The 17,147-nt window shown below is 33.2% G+C and overlaps 1 protein-coding gene across 1 annotated transcript; it reads left to right on the top strand.

Annotated features, from left to right (window-relative positions):
• The first annotated feature begins 2,418 nt into the window (after window positions 1–2,418).
• Window positions 2,419–14,842, top strand: LOC108775932 (sialin). Its single transcript, XM_018542400.1, has 8 exons — window positions 2,419–2,687; window positions 10,789–11,090; window positions 11,571–11,816; window positions 12,046–12,130; window positions 12,323–12,540; window positions 12,781–12,930; window positions 13,136–13,268; window positions 14,133–14,842. Exons 1-8 carry the CDS (start codon window positions 2,663–2,665, stop codon window positions 14,573–14,575), a joined length of 1,602 nt encoding a protein of 533 aa, XP_018397902.1. The 5' UTR covers window positions 2,419–2,662; the 3' UTR covers window positions 14,576–14,842.
• Window positions 14,843–17,147: the final 2,305 nt, after the last annotated feature.

Here is a 17,147-nt window from a genome sequence, read left to right as displayed (position 1 = left end):
GGAAATTTTATTTAATCGCGCAAAGTGTCCGAAGAGACAGTTTGTGATTCTAGCTCTAATTAATCGTGTCAAAGTGAGCATCAGCAGCATGGTGAATATGCCTGATAACTACCAATTACAGTCATTAGAACGCTAAAGCGACAGATCAGTGAATTAATGTTGACGATGATTAATCACTACTACGTCACGATAATGTCTGGTGCGTTACAACAGTTATCTTCCGCCGAGAGATTTATCTCTTTGTGAAATAACGGAGCAAGGAATGAACACGAGATATTTTCAGCGTGGAATTATACTAACCCCTTAACTGCGATATCACTCAACGCGAAACCACGATGTATTACCTAAGAAAAAAATTGTATGTATATAACAATTGATATTTCTATATAATATTTGTATAATTAATAACATTTTGTGAAATTGTATATTATGACTAACTAATTATTTTCTCGCATACTACTTAAACTAAATTAAACAAAACTCCACGAAATTTGAAATATTAAGGGTATACAAAAAAAAAATAATCAACTATTTTTTATAAAATTAAATATTTGTTGTCATTACTGACATGAATCAATCATAAAAGTAATTCCAATTATTTTTCAATATTTTCCTCTATCTTCCTGGCAAATAAAAGACTGATCTCTATTTGCGTTAAATTCGTCAAGCTATTTCTTTATTTCTTCAATATTTTAAAATTTTTTTATCGTACAAATCATGCATCAACCAGAACAAATAATAATTTGGAGATGCTAAGGTAAACCATAGATGTAATAAGAATATAATAAGATCGCGCATTTCTATAAAATCACTATCGATTTAAAAAGAGTGAAATAGCTTGAATGATTTTTCTTTCTCTCTTTCTAAAATATCGAGTTAAAGAGAGATGTTGATAGTCGAAGAGAAATGCCGATATATTCAATCTTTCTAACGGAGCACAGATGTTAAAAGCCATGACACACAGAAAAACGTAAGGCATAAAACGTAAGCAATAAGCAATAAGCGACCAATCACAATACAGACAATAATGTAAGACAATAACATAAATAGTAGATCAAAAATGATTTGTTTACGTCTTACAGCTTACGTTTTTTTGTCTGCAAGCCAAGATCGAGGAATGCGAAGTCTATATATCTATTATGTGTATATGATAGACACAATCAGATAGACAATCGGACCGAAATGAGAATTTGCTCAGCCTCATGGCAATAAGCCAAGGCGAATGAGATCAATATAAGCTTTGAGATAAACAGAACTGTTAGATATCTATTGTTTTATAAAGAAAGCGCAGAAGTAACTAGCATGATAAAACAAGCTTATTTGAAACAACAAACTTAACGACTGTCTCAAAGCTTATGTTGATTCGATTCACTCTGTGATTCGATTCACTTCGGTCTATCCTAACGCCTTCAGATTTGTTCCAATCGATTGGTTCTGTAGCACGTTTTATTTGACAAACAATTTAGAAATGTCGAAGAAAGTGACTTGATGAATTCAACGCGAGTAAAGATTACTCTTTCTATTAAGCCCGAATACGTAAAAAAATTTGCCTAAAAGATGGAAAAATGTATTAAAAAGTAATGAGAATTACTTTCAAATAAAAATTGAATTATTCAATTTATTATATAATTAATATTAAATTAAACAAACAATAATGGATTACTTGTATATCTAATTGCAAGAAGAAATAACTTCCATGAACATAACAATAGGAAATTAGTTTATAATTCATCTGTTAATTAAGTGGAAAAAGAAGGCTTGAAAAAAAAATGTTATACATTTAACCATATACATTTAAAAAAAGAACAAAACACTACAGGAACTGTACAAGATCACGTTAACGCATCCGAAGATTAATTTTTCAACATTTTTAAATATTTTTTTTAATATTAAGAAAAATATTATTTTTGATTCACTAATACTTGACTAATAATTTTTGATTAACTGAATCCTCGAGTTTCGCCTCCCTTCGGATAGCAGACATGAGGGTAAGAAAAACCATTCGATGGGGTATATTTTGCCATTTCGCAGGGTGCATTCATCTTCTCTTCGACGCGGCGAACAAAGCACGTCATTGTATATAACTGAGGACGCTTGTGACGTGCGTGGTCGTGCCCCTCTTTCTTTCTCTCTTTCCCTCTACCACCTCGTCGTTCATCGCACGCAGCCTTCATTACGACATCGAAGAACGTTACGATGGAACGAAGCGAAACGCGAAACGGGAGAACGACGCAGCCCGCGGAAGACATCGGTGTCGCAACGCTGACGCTATTGACGAGCCTCTTCTTCGCCTTTCGTCTTCTGAGCAGTCAGCGCCACAATTTAACTGAGATTTTTGGCAGCGTTTAGAGCAGAGCACAGTTAAAGCGCGGCAAGTGAACAAGGCAGCTGTGCTAGTCAAAGCGTGCAAAACAAGCTTTTTCAGGCTCCTTCAAAGGGGTTGAAAGTTTTTTCTTGTGTCAAGTATCGTTCGAGTGACATGTGATTTACACGTGAAAAATTGCATTTAATTAAAAGAAATATAAGTCATTTCGTGATTTAAAACTCGTAATTAAAAAAAAAATTAAAAATTAAAATTGATTTTTAAGAAAGTGCTGAAATTAAGAAACACAGAAAGATCGGTGAGGAGCGTTTACAATCATCATTATCATATACCGGCGAAATGGCATCCAATCGTAGTATGCTAGGTAAGTGATGGTGATTAACGAAACAAGAGATTAGAAGAATAAAAATAATTTGTTATCGCTTTAAATACTCGAAAACGATCATAATGATTTATTTTAATAAAATAATTATTTTAAACAATAATTTTAATAAAATAAATGAATAAGCACACACACACACACACACACACACATACAACAAAGTAAAATATATGAAATATATTTATAAAGTGAATATGAAGAATAAAAACAATGAGGAGAGATCAAACGTTACATTATCATAAATATCATTGAACAGCGATATAATTATTTGAAATATTTATTATAAAATAAGCGTAATATAATTAATGTTTCACAATAGGAAACGTAATATAAGTCTTAACAAAGGACTGAAGAAATTTTTGTGCTGTTTATCGTGATATAATCCTACTTTTATTGAGTTAAAATACAAGTTTACATACATTTGGGTTAGCAAGTTGCACGGTTACAAGGTTAACATATACTATTCTCTAAATACATAACAAATGTCATTATTGTATTTATCGAACGTTTGAACTTGCAGAAATGACTAAAAATTCCATAATTGGTTTTATTAAATTTTCCACTATTAGCACGATGGTATAACATAGATCACATAGTCATAATTAGTTTAGACGATTGTGTTTGTTTCATCTTGTATTTTGGACAACTCACTCTTGTCTCATAAATTGTTCCACATACAAAACAAAGATACTGTTGCGATGGATTTAATTGCTGAGGATGACTCAAACTGGAGTCAATACGTACATATATAATGTAAATTATTGTTTAAATTAATTTCGTAATATAACAACTTAGGTTGACTCCTAGCTTTATATATTAGTATTTTCTTATTGTATTATTAAGGAGTTTATAATTTTATTGTTGCTTAATTATTCAATATTAATCTCGTATTTTACTTGCACGAGTCTAGCTTTTCGATTTCAAACAAATAACACTATAAAACTGAGTTCAATAATTTTTTGTATTAATTAATTAATATAATTCAATATTCACAAGCACACCAATTAAAATTACTTGATGATAAATTGGACCATATCCTTTTTTAATATCATTTAACTGTATTTTTAATATCGTAGATTACGTTTCTTGAAAAATAATTTCTTATTTCTCAAAAAATCTACAGAGACATAATTTTCTTAAATGAAAATGAACGGATTTATACTTGAGTTATACGGGTGTCTCGCGACAGACGGCAACGAACGCGGCTTCCGCTTAGACGTTAATAGTATATTCTTTATTACGGGAAGGGATGATGATTCGTCAAGAAGCCGGCGCGTAATTCGATGAACTGATGGTGAATTAAAGTAATAGAAACGTCAGCTTCCTGTATAATATGTAAATGATATATATGTCGCAGCCTTTTTCCAAAAAGGCTGATTTCGTAAAAAGGCTGCGATATATATACATACATAAGATGCCATTTTAAATAATAAATTTTATAAAGTTATAAAATATTCATTACTATAAGAAATATGCACGTACTTTAAGGTATATTATTAATTCTGAAATATGCATTAAATATAAAGCAACCAAAAGAGGTCAATAAAGTCTTAAAGAATACTTACAAAGAATATAAGTAAATTTCACATTTACACAAATAAGTAATGTAAGATGTAAAATATAAAACATAAGATATCAAAGCGTATTAACGGTTCACGTTTAATGCATATGTATAAAGGAAATGATCGTTTGCGTAATCTATGATCTCTCTTCGAATAAAGTTTACATGAAATGAGTCTAGTCAATTGAAAATTTGCTATCGTCGTTCGCTTTGAATCCTCACCTCCACATTGCTGAGGTTAATACGGTATATCGTCAACGACATTTGCATATGACGTTCACAGAAGGCGATGCGTGTTGATAGTTCAATGCTTGTATGTAATTCACGCGACGACGCGACGCACCAGCCTCTAATCTTCGACCAATTAAATGCGAATACATGCAACGACGAATATATCTGATAGATATGTATAATAATGCCGTCTGCGTCGTTTCTCGTGTATTGACCTGAATCGATGCTTCTGACCCTCAATTCTGCAAGTCATTAAACTCGACTCTAAGAAAAGCACGCAGGTATACTATTTCGGGCCTTCGCGAAACGACGAAATCGCTATGATTAGCTCATAGAGGAGAACGTGCACAGAGTTCTGGGTGAAGGTCACGATAGTGTTTGATCTACGACATAAACGATGACGCATAAAAATGTCATGCATTTCAATGCGAGAATGCATCTCCATGAGATCGTGAGATGAAACAAATATCTTGTTGCAAACATCTACTAATGACAATTTTCCACACGCTTGAATGAATGCCTTACGAATAGTTTACAATTATATCAATCATTTATATTCAAAAAATACGAGTAGATCGTACGATATTTCGTGCACTATTCTGCGGACCAAACACAAAGTTACAGGCAACACACCTGTTTTAATTGTATTTTCTCACTTAACAATACAACTGTAACATGCGCATTATATAACAGTTATATTGTCGAATAAGAAATTATAACTAATACATACTTTATATGTAACTTGGTATTTGCTGAGTGTGTTAATCTTTTATACCATAGATATGAAGGAAAAGACAAAGATGTTTAATGTTTAAATATTGTAATATACTTGTTGCTTATGCGACTTCGGAATTTTTATTTTCGAGAATGCAAAGGTCATTCTGTTCCGATTAAATCGTATCATTCAGCCAAGTTTTCCGACTGTAAAAACCAGTATCACGTTATCGAGGTCATCGACGACACAACCCTGCGCTCAAGTGAAACCGGCTTGATAATCAAGTATAAATCACTGTAAAAATCGTGATTAGCAGCACTAAGTACTGACCAAGCTGACTTGCAATGATGTGTAATTGGCAGACATTAACATGTTCTATATAAATTTATGACAGAAATATGAAATTGACAAAATACAATATACGATTGAAAAATTATACTTATAATCTTCCTATATACCATAATGTATCTTATCAATTTTATATTGCTTTTGATTTAATGCGATCCGATTATATGAGTACAGAAACTAACTTTCCACATAATAAGGAATTAAAATAGAGAATAAAATGCTTTTTCCATGTATTACATAGGAAAAGAGCTATTTTCAAATTGCTACGTCTGGAAAATGAAAAATCATATCAATATAAAATGCATTTTAAAACTAAAAGTTATGCGATACTTTCGTGTGGGTATTAATGAAATTTAGAAAGATATTTGCTGCTGGTGCTGCAATAGCTTAAAAACATTTTTAAAACCTTCAAAATCGTTGTTTTTAGCCTCTTTGATTTTTCTTAAGACTGTGATGTAATAGCTAAATTTGACCAAGGAATTCGTATTTAGCAAAAATACATTGGAAATAACTACTCACAATAACTCCTATTGCAAAAAAATGTCAAATTTTATCAAACGGTGTAATTAATAAAACAATTCAGTCATATTACTTCCTGTCATATTAATATGTAATGTCGCTTTAATTAATTTAATAATGCGACATGCAATATAGTATTCATTAGAATAAAAAATAGCAACAAATATTAGAATTGGTAGCATCTGTGAATTGACTAAACTATGTTAAATTGTAATCGACCTCGAACGATTTATTTATCTTCTTCGTCGATTTGTTTATCTTCTTCATTTACGTGTGTCAATCTCGCTATTTCGTTTGATAATCAAAATTTTTCGCATTAACTCGGACTAAAACCGTATAATGTGCATTATTAGTGCGTCACTATTATCAGCGAACAACGTCCAAAGTTGATACGAATTTTAAATACTAAAAAAAAAACGCGATTTATATTCCTCGCAAGCACCAAGTCCTATTGCTACAGATCGGGGAGCGTAATAGTCGCAATAGCGGTTAAGTGGATAGCACGACACGCGTGGCGGGCAACCTCTCGATTTGCGAATGTCATTATTATATCGGTCAGATTGGACTTTTAAATAGACACTCCTCTTTAATCGTCCGAATTGCATCCATGGGGATCACAACCTCTCCAAGGCAATTTCAATGCGCGAATATACGGCTGGTGCGTTGAAATAAAAAGTACGATGGTAAAATGTCAAATACTATAACTATTTAATACATTATAGCATAACTGTTAATGCTGCAATATTAATTTGGTAATTTAGAGCAAACGTGAAATAATTATGTATCGTAAATATATGTATAAAGTATATCATATAAATACATAAACAAAAACATATAAATACACAGATCGTTTTTAATTAATTTAATGATTGTCGTCACACCACTGACATTTCTTTGTACCTATGACGTAGAGAAAAACAATATACATTAAAGAAAGAAGTGATTAGTTTTAAGATGTTAAAATATTTTATTCTTGTCTCCGTTTACAAAATAAAACAACTTTTAACTTTAATAATAATTAAAATGAACAATTCTAGATTATTCATAAGTTAACTTTCGCTCGTATGATAATAAAACAAATTCTTACATTAGCATACCAGGTCAAATATTTATTTAAACGAGCTAATAATTAGTACTAAAAATAACTTTTTAACTTTAAATTTTTAGTTTAGAACATTTTTTTAAAACTAAACGTGTTAAGTGTTTTCAAGTAAAATATGCTTCAAAAAGTTAAACATCGTTAAAAATATTTTTTTAAATTGAACGTTTTCAAGTGTTTCCAAGTAATGCATTTTAAACATTTTTATTGTATTTTCGAATAAAATATTTTTTCCAAAATTAAATACTTTTTAGCATTTTGCATGTTTATTTAAAATTAAAATATCTGTAAATATTTAACAAGTGAAGACAAGAAATATAAAACAGTTTACTATCTTAAAATTAAACACCTTTTATAAGTGTAATGTATCAACGCAAGTCAAATTTCCTCAGTTAAAAAAAACTAAAGTTAATTAGAAAAACTAAGTCAATTTCAAAATTTTATTATAATGCTAAATAAAATTACAAATAAATCTTAAAAAAAAAAATTAAAACTATAAAACAACACATGTAAGAAAATATATATTCATATTAAATGTAGATAAAAGAAATACTTGATTCATACTATTATACAGAATATATGTACAGTTCAGATCAGTTGCGTTTCTTTTCGTATCTTTCATTAGTTAAGAAGTCAGCTAAGCGATAATAATAAGAACATTAACTAGCAAGTTAAAAAGTATTATTTATTTTTATTAATTTAAACAATTTTTGTACATATAAAGTCGGAAGTGATCGGAAAAATATAAAAATAACTTCAACACACAAAAATCGCTAAAATCTAAATAACAATGTTATTTCCATGCGATAAGAATGCACCTGCCTGCAGTTTCATTCGACCTTACTCACGGTTTTGGTTACGTCAGACACGATGGTTAAAGCACAACTTTGCATCGGCAACACTGACATAGGTCTCCGCATCGACGAACGTTTAATTCGCAAATTATCCGTGTCGCCTCTTCATTGCAACACCGCAACTATATACCTTGTCTATTCAGGAAATCCTAATTGTACGAGTATTGATGACCACTATTCCCTTTCGTCGTCGAAAACAGACAGATATACGATGCGATTATGCAACGAGGCACAACTTATTTGTCGCTTCGCACGCGCTTCTGTGTTGTAATAACTGAATGCGTCAAAGACAAAAATAATTAGGGACGGAGTAAATTGACGTTTGTACTGCTGACTTAACACTATCGAAGTAAATATGAAGTAAACTGTTATTTCTCGTAAATAAATAAATTAAAATTCTACCGAGGTAAAGTCCACATGAAATCAATTTGCTTGATTATACAATCTCATTAGCGATCTTATTTACTTATATCGCAGTAAATAAACTTTATTTCCAACTAATTCGTTTTCAAAAATTATTCCTTTTTAATAATTCCTTTTGAAAATTACGTACATATTGCTTTTCAATTCGTATTTCCAGACAAAATAGATGTTAAATGAGGTCAAGAAAATTTGTCATTAGTTTCTATACTGGATGAAATTTTGATACTTGTAAAATATGATTTATTATGTGTATACAGTAACTTTTACGATAACCTCGGACGCAAATTCGCGATAAGCAAAGTAACTAGTCGACTTTGCGAATACGATCACGTAGTGCATGCAAAGCGAACGATGCAAGGCGACCTAATGCTGACTATTAATATCGGGAACGAGGTGCGCCTGTTTGTGCTCTGCGATGAAATGCCACGAGCTTGTCCGCTTCTTCTGTCTGCAAGCTTCTTTCTTCGGTATACTGACGTAACGTTTTGCGAAATATGGAACTTGCGAACTTACATACTTCAACGTGTTTCCTGATTTGCGAAATTGCGTGACGTGCGCGTGAACGAGGAAAAGAAAGGGAAAATAATTGGCTGGTTCGTGTCATTCTTGAAATAATTTCGGCAGTCTGCCAATGAACGAGAAAATCATCGAAATGATTATGACTGAATAGTCTAATAAGATTATATGACAATTTATTAAAGCAAAACAAACGCAATCGGTCATGAATTGGCATAATCGCGATAAACTCTTAATTATGTTCCACTTACAATAATTCGCATTCAAAGCGGAAGACATTTCAATTTCGTAATTTTCAATAACATAATTGTGGCAACTCGACATTCTGTTTATGATGCAACGTTCAATAATCAAAAGAAAGTATTGGATTGGAACAAACGTAACGCTATACGAGCTTCAAAATTTAAATTGCTGTATTTTAAAAATGAATAAAATTTAAATTTAAAAAAGTATTTTAGAAGTTAAAATCACTGTTTTTGAAAAATTATTATGTCTTTGAGTTTTTACGACTTTGATCATTTTTACACATAGAAAATTATGAGCTGGATAAAATGGAAAATTTTTCTCTCACTTTGTGGGTCTGTCCAAAAAAAAACTTGTGATTTTGACCATCTAATATAAAAGCTTAAACTTTTCTTTCCTATAAAATCGTTTTTTTTTTAATGTTCCTAAGATTTTTTTGGTGAGTTATTACGGATTAAATAAAAGGAGTATTTCGACTTTGATATAACACTTATAACTTCGTCAAAAATTGTTGTATAGCGCAATTCAAAAAACATGAAATTTGAAACATCAAACTGAAGTTTAGTCTATCAAGTGATATCATTGCTAAATCTTTTAAACATGTTGACGCAAGACAAATGAAGTAACGTTATAAACTTTTGTTCCAGTCCAATATAATATCTCGTACGTTGGAAAATCTTCCTGATCCCCACCTATAACCTCGAGATGAATCGCAATTGTGTACAATAGCACTGAGATCGATAATGGACCAAAGTTATAGGTATAAGTCGCGTGTATTGCATGCTGATGTTACGTAAAAATTGTTTACGGCACTTGAAACATGCGACATAGACGCTTGTGAGTTGAAGCTCGTATATAAGTAGACATATAAGTATGTATAAGTACGTCCTGTTTTCAACACACACTCTGTCTGACAGTAATCATATAAAAGAAATCTCAGAATCAGACAAAACAATGTCAATGTAAATAAAATTGGTTGACGTCACTCGTATACAGACGGAAGTCAAGAAGGATGTGGTTTTTCTCAGATTTCAACAACCATTATAAATTTAAAAATATTTTTACACATTACAGAAAACAGCTAACAAAATTAAAACTTGAAATTTTAAACAAAATTTATATTTAATAAATACATTAAACTACAGAAAAAAAAATTGTTAAAACGTAACATAAATAATCGTAAAAAAATTATTACATTAAAATATAACATAATATTTTTCTATATACATAATTATTTTGTAATATAAATATTTTTTGGAAATATTAATTTTCAGAAGAAAACCAATAATTTTAAAGATGATTAGTATAATTCTTCTAAATTAATTGATTTTGTTAGATACTTTTTTTCTTGTACGTATCATATAATTTAAGCAATATACTTACATTTTATTTCATCATTATCAAAAATGTAAATATCTTATTTTATAATTTTTTAATGAATAAGAAATAAATAAATAAAAACATTAAAATCAATCACTAATAAGTAACAGTTTAATGCATCGATTGAATGTTCACGGCCGATTTCGAGTCACGGACTTGACTGTAAAATGAATGATCGCAAATGTTTTTTTCAGATTGTTTGACATGCAGTCAGGTACTGAATATCATGGTGATTCTCGGCTTTATGTTAAACTATATGTTGCGCATAAATCTAACGATAGCAATCGTTTCGATGGTGATACCAAGCAATAGTAGCGGTCCACATTTGCATTCCAACGGATCGGCGTTGGTGTCGGATGAGTGCGGTATCCAGGCGACGATGATGAACGACTTCACCCCTATGGACACCAGGACCCCGGCGATCGATATCGATGTTAATAGAGTCAACGAGGTGAACAACGGCAGCACGCACGCAGTGTTCCCACACTGGCACCGGGTTCGTTGAAACTCACGTAAAGTGCCGAACTTGCACGGTGAATGACCTCGTCAATAATCGCCGGCCATGGCGAATACATCGCGTGAACGAAATACAATTTTAAATACGACAAATACGTAATTTATGCGATCGCGATTAACCGTCAATCAGAAAATCAACCATACAGCACAGATTATTCCAGAAATATTGCAGCAACATTGCAACGTTCCAGCAATGTTGCATTAACATTATAAATATTACTTCTGTGCTGTATAGGCAGAGTCTTAAGAATTGCTTTGTTTTTGTTGATCATCAAAACTATTTTGATTCATTCGAATTCGTGTTTCATTGATCAAGGCGAGAAATATCTTAAATAATCGAGATTAAATGATCTTCCTAGCTTTTAATTCGCCTCCTCTTACAATTACGGGATATTTTGCTTTGCTCCATTTTCCCCGAATCCTACGACTTTTACGAGAATTCCTTGATTTTCTATCTCAGGAGGAACGAGTCCAGACCAAATATCCGTGGAATGAATATGAAGTGAATATGATCATCGGCGGTTTCTTTTGGGGTTACATCTGCACGGAATTTCCTGGCGGCCGGCTTGCGGAGATAATTGGTACCAAACGGGTTTTCGGTTATAGTATGCTGGTGTCGAGCTTTATCACTCTATTGACACCACTGTCGGCCACTTTCGGTTACACCATGGTCGTCGCATTAAGGGTCGTCCTAGGATTTATGATGGTACGTCGTTTATTTCATCTAGGAATCATGCTAATTACAATAAATGTACGCATATATATCTCCGCCTCGTGAGAAACGATCTAACAAACGAAAATCTGAATCTATCGAGCATCTTTCTCTGCACGTAATCTATAATTATACAGTCATCGAGATCGAGTTTCACGTGACTGCAAACGATCACGCAATCATTATTGACAATTTCTCAAAATTGATTCGTCTCGTAAATCAGGGTGCCACCTGGCCTGCCATCCAGCCAATGACTGCTCGATGGATTCCACCGACGGAGCGTAGCAAGTTTGTCTCTCACATGATGGGTAAATGATCATGATCTAATTCGCCACGCGATCGCGAAATCGAGGCCAATCGATGCCATAATCGTTTATCGCCCTCGTTCTCGAGAAACTGCGAAACGTATACGCAAGACAGACATAGTTCGTTTTATGGTCGCGATGAAAATGCGCGATTGCGTCAATTGCCGCGCCGTAAACTTGTATCATTACTTGCAGCCTCATCGCTTGGTGCCGCGTTAACTATGTTGATGTGCGGATTCCTCATCGCCTCGCTCGGCTGGGAGTCGGTATTCTATGTAACCGGTGTGATCGGGATTATCTGGAGCGTGGCGTGGTTCTTGCTGGTGTTCGATTCACCGTCACAGCATCCACGCATTAGTGCGGAGGAGCGGCACTCTATCGAAAGCGCAATTGGAACGACCACCACCTCCAAGGTTGTAATAATATAATACAAAGCGTTTAGTTCAGTCCCAGAGAGCGAATTCTATTCTATTCTATTTTTTTCATTTTATTATAATTTAGTTTATCTTTATTAATCTTATTTAATTTTCTAAAATAACGATAGATTGAGACAGATTTATTTATTAGTCTCGTTTGACAGATCTTCTGTTTTACTTCTTATTTTGCGAGATCTTATAATCAATGTTTAAAATATTAATGCAATACTTTAACAGCATTTGCCGGTACCATGGCGCGCACTTATTACTTCAGGGCCTGTTTGGGCTATTATAATGACGCATGCGTGCAGCGTCTATGGTTATCACACCATTGTCAGTCAACTTCCGACTTACATGAAGTATATTTTACACTTCAACATTAAAGAGGTATATCTCGTCAATTATATTAATGGATCAAATTTTTGCATGTTGTCTTTGTGAAAACTATGACATACTATTCGATGGAAATGTATTTATTAATAAGAATTTGTGTATATTATACATATATGTGTATGTATAATTCTTATATATAATAATATATATAACTCTCTAATGGCATAGATATACATATTAATGAAAATAATGTTTACAGAACGGCTTGTTATCCTCGTTACCCTATTTAGGCAAATACATATTTGCCTTATCAACGGCTACCTTGGCCGATTACCTGCGCCGTAATAATAAGGTATCCGTGACGGCAATACGTAAAATTTTCACAACGTTCGGTGAGTAAAATGTCCGCAAACGATCTCAGAATTCTTCTATGTTTCTTGTTTTACGACAATTACAACAATAATATCAAATTTTTTAATTAACCAGGCTTATACAAACTCTTTTCGGATGTACAAATTAACACGTTGTTTGCTCAGCTTTTACAACATATACGGAAAGAACGATTTACTCTAAATCTAAAGTAAAAATTTAATATAGAGAGATACAGAGAAATCTGAAAATTGTATTAGATTATCGAAATAATTATGTATAGGACTTTTAAGTTGATTCCTGAAATGTAAAAACTTTTTGCGTATTGCTCATCATGCTTCAGTTCCTTACATAATTATCTTAATGGTCTAGATTATTTTCAGATTTGTATTTACTTAAATTTTTAGATACTTCAGCAAAATTATTCTTTCCAAGTAGATGTCTTTTACCACAATACACTTATCTGTAGACTACAATAGAATTTTCATTATCATAAATATAAATTTGTATAATGATTAAATAAGACTCTATCTTCATGGATAATATGTTGAAAAGCACCTATTTTATTTTATATTCCCAGCAAACAAACAGACGTTATTTATCGTCAACTTGCCGTTATTATGTACCCAAGTAACAAGACGTTAAATGACGTCTTTAACGTTAATAACACAGATTAAAACACCACACCTTGTTACTCGGGTAGTTACACATCATTAAAAATTTCATATTAGATGGCATCTGTTTTTTCAACAAGCGTTTTAAAAAAATTCGATAGCATTAATGACTAGTGATTAAAATAGCAATTAACGCGTTGATAAAGTATCGATATTACAATTGGACGAAAAAATCTTATTTTCGGCTAATGGAAAAAAATCTCTCATTTTTAGCTCTACTAGTTCCCAGCATCCTCATGGTGATCCAAGCGTACTATGGTTGCGATCGTACAGCGTCGGTCATTATATTTACCATTGCTCTGACAATAAACGGTGCCGTAACAGCTGGTTACCTCGGGAATGGTCTCGATATCGCGCCTAATTTCTCCGGAACCATATTCGGCATCGCCAACACCTTCAGCTCGATAGGAGGTTTCCTTAGCACTTTTATGGTCGGTAACATCACGTATCAAAATCAAACCTACACGCAGTGGGCCATCATTTTCTGGATTCTAGCAGCCATCTACTTCTGCGGTGCAGTGATATTCGCTATTTTTGGCACCGGCGAGTTACAGAGCTGGAACAATCCGATCAGCAATCACACAAAAGAGAACGGTGCCAGTGTAGAAGATGGCATCACGGAATCGGTTCCTCTCAAAACCAAAACAATTTCATAACGTTTTCAACGAGAAGGTTTAGACTCTGATAAGAGATTGCAAATCAAATGTGGCGATGAAAGTTGCAACACAACATATTCCAAACGGAACAGTATTTTTTTTTTATTGCGTTCGGATTTTAGGATCAATTGATGAGTCTTTCAACTTGGCAATTATAGTTCGCATAAATTTTTGTCTTTTAATACGTTCCGTGTCGCGTGAATCAAGTCATTTAAAACTGTTTCGGCACGGATCATGTTAATATTTAATCATGTTAAAGATTTGAAATGAGGCTTTTAACTTTTTAAATCGATGTAATTTATTATATATAATTTAATGTTTTATTATTTTTAAATAACATTAGAAATTTGTTTATAATTAGTAAAACTCTCTAATATGATATTTTAATAGCTTTATCACAATTATCGAGTTAAGATTGCTTCTTTAGTTTTGCCAAGTTTAGGATTGAATGATGTAGAATAATTGAGTGCGTTTTTACACTCATTTTCTATTATAAGGTAGTATAAGGTCGCACAGATACCAAAAAAGAAAAGAAAGACACATGGCTAGAAGTATCTAAGAAACTCAGTGTTCACTCGATATATATGACAAGTTTATAAATAAATATACAATTTTTAGCAAAATCGAATCAAATGTCTTTCAAAAATAATGACTGCGATATCAGCCTAAAATAAGAATTCATAAAGAAAAAACTTTATTAAACTTCAATTCTTATTAAAATATATATACATATATTATGTACATTATTATCATAAATCAGTGTATAAATCAATAATTAATATTATGATAAGTTAACAACATTCAAATGTTGGATTAGATTATTTTAAATCAAAGAAAGAATGTAATTTTCGCAAAATGAGCTACATTTATTTATCGACGTTATTAAATCTTAAGTGATTCTTGACGATACCAGCGCGCAGCGCGGTATTCAACTAATCAGCAAGACAAAATTTTAGAACACATGGTAAAGAGACTCAACTTCATCAGTATTGCCATCTACCATGAAAACATTTTACTGATTGTTGCATCAGTATGCGAGTTGTTGCTGCAGAATGACTGTTGCTTGTTCGTATATCTTTCGACCAAGAGGTGGCGTCGGATGCTGGATAAACGCTGACAATGCCTTTTAAATCAGGCATCATCAGATATCAGAAGCAGAACTTATTGTTAGTAACAAAATAAAAAATTGTACTAAAATATTTATATTAAACTAATAAGATATTTGCAGATGTTCTCGATTAATTCTTAGAATATATCTTAATAATCTTATTCAACTGGCACGCTAAGGTCCAAATAAAAATTCTAGTGAAACAAAATTCACCTTGCTAAACCAAAAAAAAAAGTTGTCTCTTAAACGCAACTTTCTTTTAAACCCAAAAGTTTCAAGATCAATCGATTTTTAAAGCCTATTTTAACCGATCTATATATAATTCGCATCTACTTAATTAATGCATCAGAAAAGTCGCCGAATCAAAAACAAAATTTTTTTAATTTTAACGATAATCGACTTCCTAAAAAACTGCAGTTTTACGTGTTTTTACTATTAACAAATATTTATACCTACTCAAAACACTTTATGTAAATCCATTAATGTATATTGGTTGAGAATAAGCTTCAGACTACTATGAAGTTCGATTCTCTGACTCTACTAAAGGAGTTCAAGAAGTGTCAAGATATAATTCTATTTTAATTTTATATGTTGTATATATTTAATCATTTTATATGATACGTATCTTGATTTTCAAATTATAGCGTTATTCTATTATAGCATATAAAATAGAATTCTATCTTGAATTCTTACGAAAATTTTATAAAATAAGATTGTCTAAAGCGGGTTTTGGATAACGCAAGATTGTGGTTTTTGACTGCGTTCAGAGGAAAAGCCGCTTATTTGCAGTGTTCTTTAATATGTGATTGGTTTATACATTTAAATGAAATAAGAGCAACGCAGTCCTTGCTTCTCGTGCTAGAATTTTCAGCCTATAGTTGGCTTAAGGTGCTCGAACATCTTGGCACACTGCTGCTCATCGTCATTCGTATGCCAAACGTTGCTGGACGCTCGATTCGGGGAGGGCGTCAGCGTCGTCGTAGCATCGCGACGATGCTCGCGGGAAGGAATCAAAGCGCCACGGCACAGCCGCGTCGCGGTGGCCGGCGTAAGGGCGCCGCGCGTTGCGATGGTGCTCGCCGTGACGCGTGGCGCTGCGGCGCTGCGCCGATGTATCAGGCGATCAGCTATCCGAGGAGGCCGCTCCGTACATTCTGCGTCTCCGTCATGCCGCCGCCCGTACTCGCTCGCGCTCCGTCGGAACCTCCGTTATCCGCTCGCGAGTCAAAACGCGCCGAGAGAGAATAGCCGCAGCTGCTATTATAGGTATGACGGTAGAATCTGCGGAATTCATGGACTGCAGTACCGAATTCAGTTGCTATGTCGCGCGCAGTCGGCGAACATGAGCGGCGCGGAGCGCGCATGGCGCGCGCCAGTTTGCCGCGCGGGACCGCCCGCTCGCACGAGCCGCTACCGGGAGAACACGTGCCGGAGGAGTTTCGATTCGGCTCTGCGAGCGAATAG

Source organism: Cyphomyrmex costatus, unplaced genomic scaffold (genome assembly GCF_001594065.2).
Source record: "Cyphomyrmex costatus isolate MS0001 unplaced genomic scaffold, Ccosl1.0 scaffold330, whole genome shotgun sequence".
Taxonomy (NCBI): domain Eukaryota; kingdom Metazoa; phylum Arthropoda; class Insecta; order Hymenoptera; family Formicidae; genus Cyphomyrmex; species Cyphomyrmex costatus.
The sequence above is the reverse complement of the archived record's forward strand: the minus strand, read 5'-3'. Positions and strand labels throughout refer to the sequence as shown.